The sequence below is a fragment of the Oncorhynchus masou genome, chromosome 14 (genome assembly GCF_036934945.1).
Source record: "Oncorhynchus masou masou isolate Uvic2021 chromosome 14, UVic_Omas_1.1, whole genome shotgun sequence".
NCBI classification, from domain to species: Eukaryota; Metazoa; Chordata; class Actinopteri; order Salmoniformes; family Salmonidae; genus Oncorhynchus; species Oncorhynchus masou.
In genome coordinates, this window is record NC_088225.1 from 17,158,611 (window position 1) to 17,170,409 (window position 11,799).

General features: G+C 47.2%; 1 protein-coding gene across 1 annotated transcript in view; it reads left to right on the forward strand.

The window, feature by feature from the left end:
* Window positions 1–11,466, forward strand: part of LOC135554395 (voltage-dependent calcium channel gamma-2 subunit) — an 83,152-nt gene extending 71,686 nt beyond the window's left edge. Inside the window, exons 3-4 of the mRNA XM_064986688.1 lie at window positions 7,876–8,016; window positions 10,136–11,466. Coding sequence (XP_064842760.1) covers window positions 7,876–8,016; window positions 10,136–10,668 — 674 coding nt within the window. The 3' untranslated portion in view covers window positions 10,669–11,466. The remainder of the gene's footprint in view (window positions 1–7,875; window positions 8,017–10,135) is intronic.
* Window positions 11,467–11,799: the final 333 nt, after the last annotated feature.

An 11,799-nucleotide genomic window follows, 5' to 3' on the forward strand; every position in this document is an offset into this window, starting at 1 on the left:
GTTACTGTTCAGTTTGTTCAAACTAATAGGGCCTCCTCTACCCTGTGGTAGTCTATGGGCTACTTTGCTGTTTGTGTAAATGCTAAGGCTAAGATAAGCTAACACAGACAGCAGTGATTATGTAGGTTACTGTGTTAATGCTAAGCTAACAGAGAGGGAGTAGTGATTCTGGGCTGTTGGTGCTAAGCTAACCCAGAGCAGCTAGCTATGGCACAGTGCTGTCAGGCAGGCAGGCAGGCAGACGGGCAGGCCTGATCTATGGGGACATCAGCAGTGGAGTGGAGGGTAATTACAGTAATTGAAATGTGGTCTTTAATTGTCTGAGCAGTCCTGTCATGTGAAGGAACTTCAATGTGTCGGGTGGCCCAGATTCTTTTCCACCGTGCTCCAGTGACCAGTCCGTGTGTGGATGAGTGTGTGAGGGGTGTGTGTGGATAGGGATTTAGCTGTGTGATATGTTATGTTAGTATGACAGAGCGATATTCAGTGGGGGACTGCAGTGTCAGAGAGCATGCAGCCCACTTTAGGCCTATGTCGTACAGTACTTTTCCATGTGAGAAAAAAATTGAGAAAAATGAACTTTGTCTGTGTGCATATAGAGAGTGTACGTGTATAGGGGTGGTGTGAGAGTATGCATACACATGCTTGTGTGCAACTCTGAGGGCATATAATAACTTTGTGAGCATATGTGTGTCACAAGCGGCTGGTGACACAGTCATTTGGGAGGACAGGAAGATAGTAATGGCTGGAACGGCGTAAATGGAATGGTATTAAACACAGCAAACACGCTGTTTCCATGTGTTTGATACCATTCCATTTCAGGCATTATTATGAGCCATCCTCCCCTCACCAGCCTCCTGCAGGAGGCTTCTTGGTTGAGGCTGAGTATTGAGGAGGAGGAGGAGGGCGGGCCTGTATTAATAAGTGTTTGTAGTTTTAAATCAATGTGCCTGGGAGCTGAGGCACCTGATTAGCATGACCCTGTCCTGCACATCAGCACATTCAGTGCTGGGGGAGGCTGATTAAGAGCCAATGCTAATTTCCTCTCACAACGCTGTCAATGAGAGAGAAGAGAGAAGAGAGAAGAGAAGAAGGTTCAAAGAGATGCCTTTGTCAAGAGAGCTGCATATTTATTGGTGTATGTACGTGTGTGTGTGTGCGCGTTCATGCATGCGTGCGTTTTTGTGTGTGTGTACAACATACTATTTGGTTTATATGCTGAAGCCATTAACTGGTAGTGTACTGGTAAATGGACATGATGTTAAATGTGAATATGTGTTATGTGGCGTTAATGCAATAGAGTGATCCCTGGCTGTGAGTCACTGTGAGTCACTCTAGAGCTGTGTTGGGTAGTGTTGGTAGGGGAGAATGGGGTAAGTTGAGCCACCATTGTTTCTACGTCACCATACACAAAATGTCTCATTTGACCAAATATTTAGGAAGAGGTCATCATTTCATGGAGTATATGAAGGAAGAAAACACATGTAAAAAGTGGTAAGCAAGTTCGGTCCAAAAAACAGATTTTCACCAAGTCAAATGAATTTATTGTGTTGGAGGTTTGTAGCTGTGTGGGCTAATATAGTCATGTTTGCCTTGGGGTAAGTTGAGCCAATGGTAAGTTGAGCAAATTGAAAAGTTTTCTTTCCAGGCATAATGCAAGGAATTATGAATTGGATATGAAGTAACAACAGGGCCTATGTTAAAAGTGTTTGTTAGGTGTTCAGCCTGTCTTAAAAGATTCTTAAAATGATTCAAATACAAAACAGTGATTGTGATTGTGTTGAATTGTGTTTGGGAAATAAAAATAGACCTGATTTTAAAAAGGTTGTGGTAATATTTCATTCAGTACAGACATTTGTAGCAGCTAAATTTACCCCGTACCCGGAGTAAGTTGTGCTATGAGACCAGTTGTTTTGGACAAGTTTTGTTTTCAAAACTGTAAGGTTTACATGAATTCTAATTATTTCTAGGGATACGCAACATCCTGAAATATATGTAGATATCTTTATTAGAATGAATACTATATTTCCCTTGATGGAGAGATGCAGAATGTAAACAAAGGCTCACCTTACCCCCCTCTCCCCGACTACTTCATTATGAGGTGATCAGCATGTGTGGAGAGGTGGTTAGATACTGTAAAGACACTGATGTGTTACATATGTGTACAATAGTCTGTGTGAAGTCGTGTGTAAGAACGGGGTGAGTCAGTGTTCAGGACTGCCACTGCCGCTGACCAGGTGCCAGCCTAAACTGTAGTTGTGCCAATCAATACAGAGCACACCAGCTCTGTATCTCTGCGGGCAGCCTGGCACGCACACTGGAACGCACATTGGCACGCACACTGGCACGCACACTGGAACGCACACTGGCATGCACACTGGAACGCACACTGGACGGACACTGGCACGCACACTGGCACGCACACTGGAACGCACACTGGCACGCACACTGGAACACACACTGGAACGCACACTGGCACGCACACTGGAACGCACACTGGCACGCACACTGGAACGCACACTGGAACGCACACTGGAACGCACACTGGCACGCACACTGGCACGCACACTGGAACGCACACTGGAACGCACACTGGCACGCACACTGGAACGCACACTGGCACGCACACTGGAACGCACACTGGCACTCACAGATAGGCGGCAAAGCGGGGTAGGGCAGCTCTAACAAGCCACTATCAGTCATCACTATGCCTTTCCCATCCTAATAGGAACAATGACAGGCAGGGACAGGGACACATCCATCCCAGGCAGGACTGCTTTCTGTCTGTCTAATGAGGCAGCATGGAGGGCATGTGGTAGTGGAGCTGATAAAGGATAGGAGGGTATGTGGTAGTGGAGCTGATAAAGGATAGGAGGGTATGTGGTAGTGGAGCTGATAAAGGATAGGATGGTATGTGGTAGTGGAGCTGATAAAGGATAGGAGGGTATGTGGTAGTGGAGCTGATAAAGGATAGGAGGGTATGTGGTAGTGGAGCTGATAAAGGATAGGAGGGTATGTGGTAGTGGAGCTGATAAAGGATAGGAGGGTATGTGGTAGTGGAGCTGTAAAGGATAGGAATGTGGTAGTGGAGCTGATAAAGGATAGGAGGGCATGTGGTAGTGGAGCTGATAAAGGATAGGAGGGTATGTGGTAGTGGAGCTGATAAAGGATAGGAGGGTATGTGGTAGTGGAGCTGATAAAGGATAGGATAGCATAGGGCTGCTGTGTGTCACTACTTTAATAACCAGCCTGACGGGTAACGCTTTGGGCTTAGCGAGAACACAGGGGGGGGGACGAGGTGAGGAGGCAGAGATGCCTCTCCCCAAATAGATCCCAGGATACCCACACAGACAGAAGTGGGCCCTGGCGAGGCTCTTTGTGATAGTGACCTCGACCCAAATCAAAACGGTGACCTGGCTGATAATCACAGGGCTCCAGAGCGCATTCTCGATTAGCGCTCCGCCTTTCATGTCGCCAAGAGGGACTTCAGAAACACAAGACACAACCGAGGTCGCCACTGTCTCTGGCTATCAGCAGAGAGGTCAACACTTTCATTTAGACAGGGTCATTGTTTTCCAGCTTGATAGATTTCTGAGAGACAATATTTCTGAGAGATGAGAGAGTCCCCACAGCCACCTCCCAGCAGCCCAAAGTCAGAATAATGTCCTACTCAGATAATGGGATATTACTGTACCTGCCACAGTAGGATAACTAATCACAGGACACTTAGTTGGCATACGGTGTGTTGTTGGTTCATAGATTATGTTGAGCTGTTACAGTGAGTGTACTGTATGTGTTTCATTACACCTGGGAAGTTTAGGGAAAGCTTATCAGAATTATGCTCTGAATTGAGCTGTTCAAACACAACTGCTGTTTCTCAATCCGAAATCCATCTACTCTCACTCACACAAATCTTACTACTGTTAGCCACACATCACACTGGCATGACTGTGGAGAGGAACCTTCACTAACTGTGATAATCAATCCTATACTCAGCTGGAGAACACGGTCTGTCTGTCCAGCGTCCCGCAGGTTATCTGCCATGTTAAAACACACCCCTCCAGGCAGGAGCCAAACCCCTGACAGACGCTTAAAAGAACCAAAGAAGATATGAAACTTCCTATATTTGGCAACACTGAGGTGTTTTTCACTGGGTGGAGGTAGCAGCACTCACTGCCTTGGGGCATAGTTATCTCTCCGTCTCCCTCCGAGAATTTCCATCTCCAGCCCTCACTCATGCCCTCACTGGAACGAAGGAACATGAGCCATCATAGAAACGCCTGTCTGAATTTCATACATCCACTAAGCGAACACTTCACCCACATATTCAACATTACAGTAAAATAGAGTGAGTTCTGGCATAATAAATCTGCAGGGACCCCAACCTTTCTTCGTTTCGTAGGTAGAGCGTGCTCAGCCAAACCCAGGGGCAGTAAACGGCAGCCTGAACCGAGGGAAGGCACAGCATGCTGGGAGGTTACTGTGAAGGTCAGTGCACTTTGGAGTGTGCTGCTAAGCATGGTGGGTAATATAAAGAGAATACATAGGCACTCTGGGCTGACTGATACCATTCTCTTGCCCTTGAAAAGCTCCCCATCGAAAGTCTATACATTAGTTGCTTTCAAGAGTTCCCCCTGCGGTCATAACCTAGGGAGTTCTGCCTGGGAGTCCAGCTGCTTCTCAGTCCAGTAAGTGGTTCTTAAATCTTTGACTCAAAGCCCATTAAATGTAGCAATGCATTTAATAAAGAATGACATTCGTTTTTTAACAAGGCCCAAATGATAGCTGAACATACCAAAGAGCTAAATTATTCAACTCAGCCTAATGTGCAGTTTTTTTATACGCAACGTGGCAAACTTACCCAGCAACCACTGAGCTGGCTCTTCTCTCTCTCTCTCTCTCTCACTCTCTCTCTGAGGTTTCCTTCACATTGGCGTCACCTTGGGAGCTGCAGTATTAAAAACTCTCTCTGTCAACAATCAATACAATTTGTCTGGCCCTTTATCCCTCTTTTGTCGGTGGAAATGAAGCTGATGGATGAGAAAGAGCCCCTCTGCCCTCTCCCAGGTAATGTAGAGTGACGGGCAATTTTAATATCTCCAGGGTTAACGTGAGCCGGATTGGAGGGATGGAGGGAGGAGAGGGAGGTGTGAGAAGGGGGACAAAAGAGCAGGGTCAACTCCCAGGACAACTTCATCTTTAATCACCACGCCACCTGTAACTCTACACCCCACTACTCCCTCTGCTCCAAGGACAGGGAGAGGAGGAGGATGAAGGGATGGAGAGAGAGAAAGAAGGGGAAAGGGAGAGAGAGTGGGAGAGGGTAAGAGAGGGAGAGAGAGAGAGAGAGAGAGAGAGAGAGAGAGAGAGAGATGATGAGAGAGAGAGAGAGAGAGAGAGAGAGAGAGAGAGAGAGAGAGAGCGGGAGAGGGTAAGAGAGGGAGAGAGAGAGAGAGAGAGAGAGATGAAGAGAGGGAGAGAGAGAGAGGGAGAGAGAGAGCGGGAGAGGGTAAGAGAGAGAGAGAGAGAGAGAGAGAGAGAGATGAAGAGATACAGCACTTCAAATAATAATGGCATAAAACACAAATTACACTTCCTACTAGTAATACATAACTCCATAACCACATACAGTATCAATACAGTCTTGATGAACATCCATCCTCAGTACCCTACAGGGCCTTCTCAGTCTCTCCTGTCTCCAGTCTTACTGTAGTTACTGTTGTGGGCCCAGTGGAGGGTGAGTGAGTGATGGTGACCCAGCCAGCTGTGGCCACCACTTGGCCCAGTCCTCCTCAGCTGTCGGCCTGCTGCTGCTACTGCCATCTCCCAGGGTGCCTGTGGGCTCACCGTGGCTCTCCTCTCCCCTACCGTGCATGGAGGGGATTGGAGGCTGTGTGATGTGTGATGTGGCGCGTTAGGGTATAGGGGAAGGATGAGAGGGGAAGGGAGGGAGGCGGGCAGCAGGTAGGCAGGGAAGGCATTTGGGCCGCCAGGAGCCCCGGGTCCCCGCGGAGGTGCAGGCGGCAGAGTTCAGCGCGCAGCCACCCAGCCCTGGCGACGGCGTCAGCATTTTGGGGAGAAGCTGGGGAAAGTGCTGAGGTGGCAGCAGCGCGGAGAGGCAAGGTGAAGTAGTGAAAAAGTGGTGGAAAAAATGTAACCAGCCTGATGAAAGTTTAAGTGTGCAAGTTAAACAGGAGAGAGAGAATATGAGGAGAGGGAGGATGTGGGAGTGAGAGAGGAGGGAGGCATAAGGAAGAAGGAAGGAAGGATGGGCACGGGTGACCTGAGGAGGTTGAAGTATTTCCTCTATGCTCTATAGACCTCAGCACCACATTCAGTCTCACCTGTGGGTTCCATCCTCAACACCTTAATGCTCATCAGTACCTCAACCCTTCAATTCTAGCTCTGTCATCAGTAACTCAACCCTTCAGTTTTAGCTCTGTCATCAGTACCTCAAGCCTTCAGTTCTAGCTCTGTCATCAGTACAGCAACCCTTCAGTTTTAGCTCTGTCATCAGTACCTCAAGCCTTCAGTTCTAACTCTGTCATCAGTACAGCAACCCTTCAGTTTTAGCTCTGTCATCAGTACCTCAAACCTTCAATTCTAGCTCTGTCATCAGTACCTCAACCCTTCAGTTCTAGCTCTGTCATCAGTACAGCAACCCTTCAGTTTTAGCTCTGTCATCAGTACCTCAAGCCTTCAGTTCTAACTCTGTCATCAGTACCTCAACCCTTCAGTTCTTGCTCTGTCATCAGTACCTCAACCCTTCAGTTCTTGCTCTGTCATCAGTACCTCAACCCTTCAGTGCTAGCTGTCATCAGTACCTCAACCTTCTGTTCTAACTCTGTCATCAGTACCTCAACCCTTCTGTTCTTGCTCTGTCATCAGTACCTCAACCCTTCTGTTCTAACTCTGTCATCAGTACCTCAACCCTTCAGTTCTAACTCTGTCATCAGTACCTCAACCCTTCAGTTCTAACTCTGTCATCAATACCTCAACCCTTCTGTTATAACCCTGTCATCAGTACCTCAACCCTTTAGTTCTAGCTGTCATCAGTACCTCAACCCTTCAGTTCTAACTCTGTCATCAGTACCTCAACCCTTCAGTTCTAACTCTGTCATCAGTACCTCAACCCTTCAGTTCTAACTCTGTCATCAATACCTCAACCCTTCTGTTATAACCCTGTCATCAGTACCTCAACCCTTCAGTTCTAGCGCTGTCATCAGTACCTCAACCCTTCAGTTCTAACTCTGTCATCAGTACCTCAACCCTTCAGTTCTAGCTCTGTCATCAGTACCTCAACCCTTCTGTTCTTGCTCTGTCTTCCGTACCTCAACTCTTCAGTTCTAACTCTGTCATCCGTACCAGTATCAGCCAAGGACGTGAGCTTGGTTTGAAGAGCTTCGCCACCCATTCCCCCACAGGCTAGGCCCCTGGAGCTCTGGTGGAGTTAATGTCATTTGCACTACATGATATGGCGTAATGCAACGCTCCAATCTGGGGAGCTGTGTGTGCTAACTGAGTGTTGTGTTGTGTGTAGTCAGGTGGCGTGATTACATAAAGTTGGGTAACTGAGGCTCACTGAGGGGATACACTCACTGGCTGGTGTTGATCAAGACTTTCACAGCGCTGATGGAGTGTTGATTATGATGTGGCTCAGATAGGGAGCTGATGTTGGGAGTCTAATTTACATTCTCTCTTCTCTCCCTCATTTTTCATTGTTCCCCGCTCTTATTCTTCCTCTCCTATCTCTCTCTCTATATTTACCATTTTATTTATCCTATCTCTCTCTTCTTCTCTATCCCTATGTAACCCCCTGCCCCCCTCCCCCCTCTCTTTTATTTTCCTCTTCTCCTGTCCTCTATCTGTTCTCAGGTGCGGTGCGAGCTTCCAGCATCTTCCCCATCCTCAGTGTCATCCTGCTCTTCATGGGAGGCCTGTGTATAGCTGCCAGCGAGTTCTACAAGTCACGCCACAACATCATCCTCAGCGCAGGGATCTTCTTTGTGTCTGCAGGTGAGTCTAGAGAGGAAGAGAGAGAGGAGGAGATAGAGGGGACGAAAGAGGGGAAGAGAAAGAGGAAGAGAGAGAGGAAGAGAGAGTGGAAGAAAGAGGGGGCGAAAGAGGGGAAAAGAAAGAGGGGAAGAGAAAGAGGAAGAGAGAGAGGAAGAGAGAGTGGAAGAAAGAGGGGACGAAAGAGGGGAAGAGAAAGAGGGGAAGAGAAAGAGGAAGAGAGAGAGGAAGAGAGAGTGGAAGAAAGAGGGGGCGAAAGAGGGGAAAAGAGAGAGGAAGAGAGAGAGAGGAAGAGATAGAGGAAGAGATAGAGAGGAGAAGAGAGGGGAAGAGAGAGGAGGAGAGAGGAGGAGAGAGGAATTGAGATGAGAAGAGAGGGGAAGAGAGAGGAGAAGAGAGAGGAAGAGAGAGGAGAAGAGAGGGGAAGAGAGAGGAGAAGCGAGAGGAAGAGTGAAGAGAAGAGAGGGGAAGAGAGAGAGGAAGAGAGAGGAAGAGGGAGGAGAAGAGAGAGGAAGAGAGTGGAGAAGAGAGGGGAAAAGAGAGGGGAAGTGAGAGGAGAAGAACGAGGAAGAGAGAGGAAGAGAGAGGAGAAGAGAGGGGAGGAGAGAGAGGAAGGGGTGTGTATCTAGGGCAGGTAGAGGAAGAGAGGAAGGAAGACTTGGAAAAGGAAAGAGAGAAACAGTTACTATGGTGGAGAGGGATAGTAGGGGTTAAATTGGGGAGACTAGCTTTAAATGATTTGGTTTCATTGATACAAAGTGTACACAGATGCAAATGTTTTCAGTCACTACTTTTTAGTCACTAAAATGCAATGTTATTATGGTTCACTTACATAGAACAGTTGTGCAGATGAATGTAAGTCCAGCAAAGAAGAGACTGTTGACTAATCCAGCTAAGGTGCAGTGCACAAGCAGTCTCTCTCTCTCTGCTGGTCATCCCCAGTACTGCAACTCCTCAGTCAGCTCTCAGCCTCCACTCAGCAGCAGCCACAAGTCACGCACTCCATTCTTCCCTCTTTATCCACTTATTTTCTCCTGATCTGGGTGCTGGGCTAGAAGCTTCCCATTGGGATTCAACTCTAAAAATATGGTGTCCCTGACATACTTTCCCAATGATCCATCATCCCAGCTCTACTAAGTCACACACTTCTCTCTCTCTATCCGTGACGAAACTCTACAGTTAAAGTAGATATATATACACTAGGTGTACAAAACATTAGACATCAACATCAGAACAGCCTCAATTTGATGGGGCATGGACTCTACAAGATGTTGAAAGTGTCCTACAGGAATTCTGGCCCATGGTGACTCCAGTGAGTCCCACAGTTCTGTCATGTTGGCTGGTCCCTTGGGTGAAGGATCTTTCTTGATACACAGAGGAAACTGTTAAGTGTGATAAACCCAGCAGCGCTGTAGCTCTTGAAACACTCAAACCGGTGCGCCTGGCACCTACTACTGTACCCCATTCAAAGGCACTTCAATATTTTGTCTTGCCCGTTCACCCTCTGAATGGCACACACACAATCCATGTCTAAACTGTCTCAAGGATTAAAAATACTTCTTTAAACTGACTCCTCCCCTTCATCTACACTGATTGAAGTGGATTTAAAAAGTGACATCAATAAGGGATCATATCTTTCACCTGGATTCACCTGGTCAGTCTATGTTATAGAATGAGAAGGTGTTCCTAATGTTTTGTGCACTCAGTGTATATGAGTATATGACTATTATCCCTATCATAGGATGTGATCCCTATGTGAATCAGATGAATGATCATGTTATGTGCAACTGATCTGACTGAGGATCTCAGTCTTTGTTCTTAAACACTATAAGGGCAGAGGCTCTGGCTTGGGTCATATTTCTGGTTCGTATTCAGTCATATTTTTGACAGTGAGAAATACAGTATGTATGTACATTATCCTTTGGTGAGTCTGTGGTACTTGTCTGAAAAGGTTTGTCTTGGTAATGGCGTATTCACTGTGGTGGATAGATGCACTCAGACTACTGCGTATGTGGTATGCCTAGAAAAGATATATGTCCTGTCTTAACCGATTGCATAATTTCTGCTCTCTCATCTCGCCCCTCCAACTCCCCAACTCTCCCCCCTCCTCCTCCTCCCTCAGGCCTGAGCAACATCATCGGGATCATCGTGTACATATCAGCCAACGCAGGGGACCCCTCTAAGAGCGACTCGAAGAAGAACAGCTACTCCTACGGCTGGTCCTTCTACTTCGGAGCCCTGTCCTTCATAATGGCTGAGATGGTGGGCGTCCTGGCAGCCCACATGTTCATTGACCGCCATCGGCAGCTCCGGGCAGGGGCCAGGGCTGCCGACTACCTCCAGGCCTCGGCCATCACACGCATCCCATCCTACCGTTACCGCTACCGACGCCGCTCGCGCTCCTCCTCCCGGTCCACAGACCCCTCGCACTCCCGCGACACCTCGCCTGTGGGCCTCAAGGGCTTCAGCGCGCTACCCTCTACAGAGATCTCCATGTACACGCTGCCCCGGGACACCCTAAAGGCCGGGGGCACGCCGACCGCCACCTACAACTCGGAGAGGGACCATACCTTCCTGCAGGTCCACAACTGTATTCAGAAGGAAAAAGACTCGGCCAACACCAACACAGCCAACCGCCGCACCACACCAGTATGAGGGAGCCCTGAGAGCAGAGCCCGGGGGAGCGAAGGCAGGGAGGCCCCCACCCAGGTCTCTAATATACCATAGGCCAGGATGAGTTTCCATCTTTATAGAGATTGATGATTTTATTTCATTCAACTGCATGATTTTCCCATCTACCATTGTTGAGAGAGTCTAAAGGGGTTTGTTGGGTTCCTTTGGAGTAAATGGTTGTACTGGGAGAATGGGGCAGATTGTCCTTAGAGACTGAGTGATTTTTATGGGTGGGGATGGGTGATGAGGGTGGTGCACTGAAAGGGAGGGTTTTGATTGAAATTTGATTCATGATTCCTTTCGGTTTTGACAGTTTGGCTCCACAGTTTTGGTGGTGCAACATGCTGCTGTACTTTCCCATCATACCACCTGCCATATGCCTCTGATTTGTTGTCATATTTATTCATTTATTTATTTTCTGTATAAAAACTGTGAATTTTTGCAGCTTGGGGTTCAGTAAGAATTAGCCCAGTCTGTAAACTCTAACAAAGGTACTATATGTGTATTACATTTATAAATAAATTATTAAGTTAATAATCAAGAGATACAGACTTTACTGAAGAAGAAAAAAACAACAAGTAAACTAAACTAAGTGCTGTTGGTAACACGAGAAAAGACTCTTGTAGGATCTGCTGGAAGGATGACAGAGCCAGAGAGAAGGTGCTGTAGGTCACTACACTACGGAGCTGCTGAGACATGGCGGAGGACAGACGCACACAGTCAACAGTAGAAAAATAGAGATTATTTTAATAGAACCTTCTCGCCTTTTTCTGAGTCCCTGTTCGCTTTCTTTTTTGGGGGGGGGGTCATTTTGGGGGGGGTGTCATGGGAGTGTTGAACCCCTCAAGAGAAACCACCAACAACAACAATGGGGTCAAAGTTCAAACCAAGAAAAAAAGACTCCCAACACGACTTCTCGAAGAAAAAGGAAGGAGGAGAGGGGGAGGAAAAGAAGAGGACGCCAAATACAAAAATAAATACTTGCGTAAAATGCAAGAAACAAGATAAATATGAAATAGTACAAGAGAAGCTAAGTGAATCAAATTTTCTGAAATGAAATGCATGCTATAAAATTACAGCAAATCTGCTCTGGAGAAACTTAAGTTTTAAAGG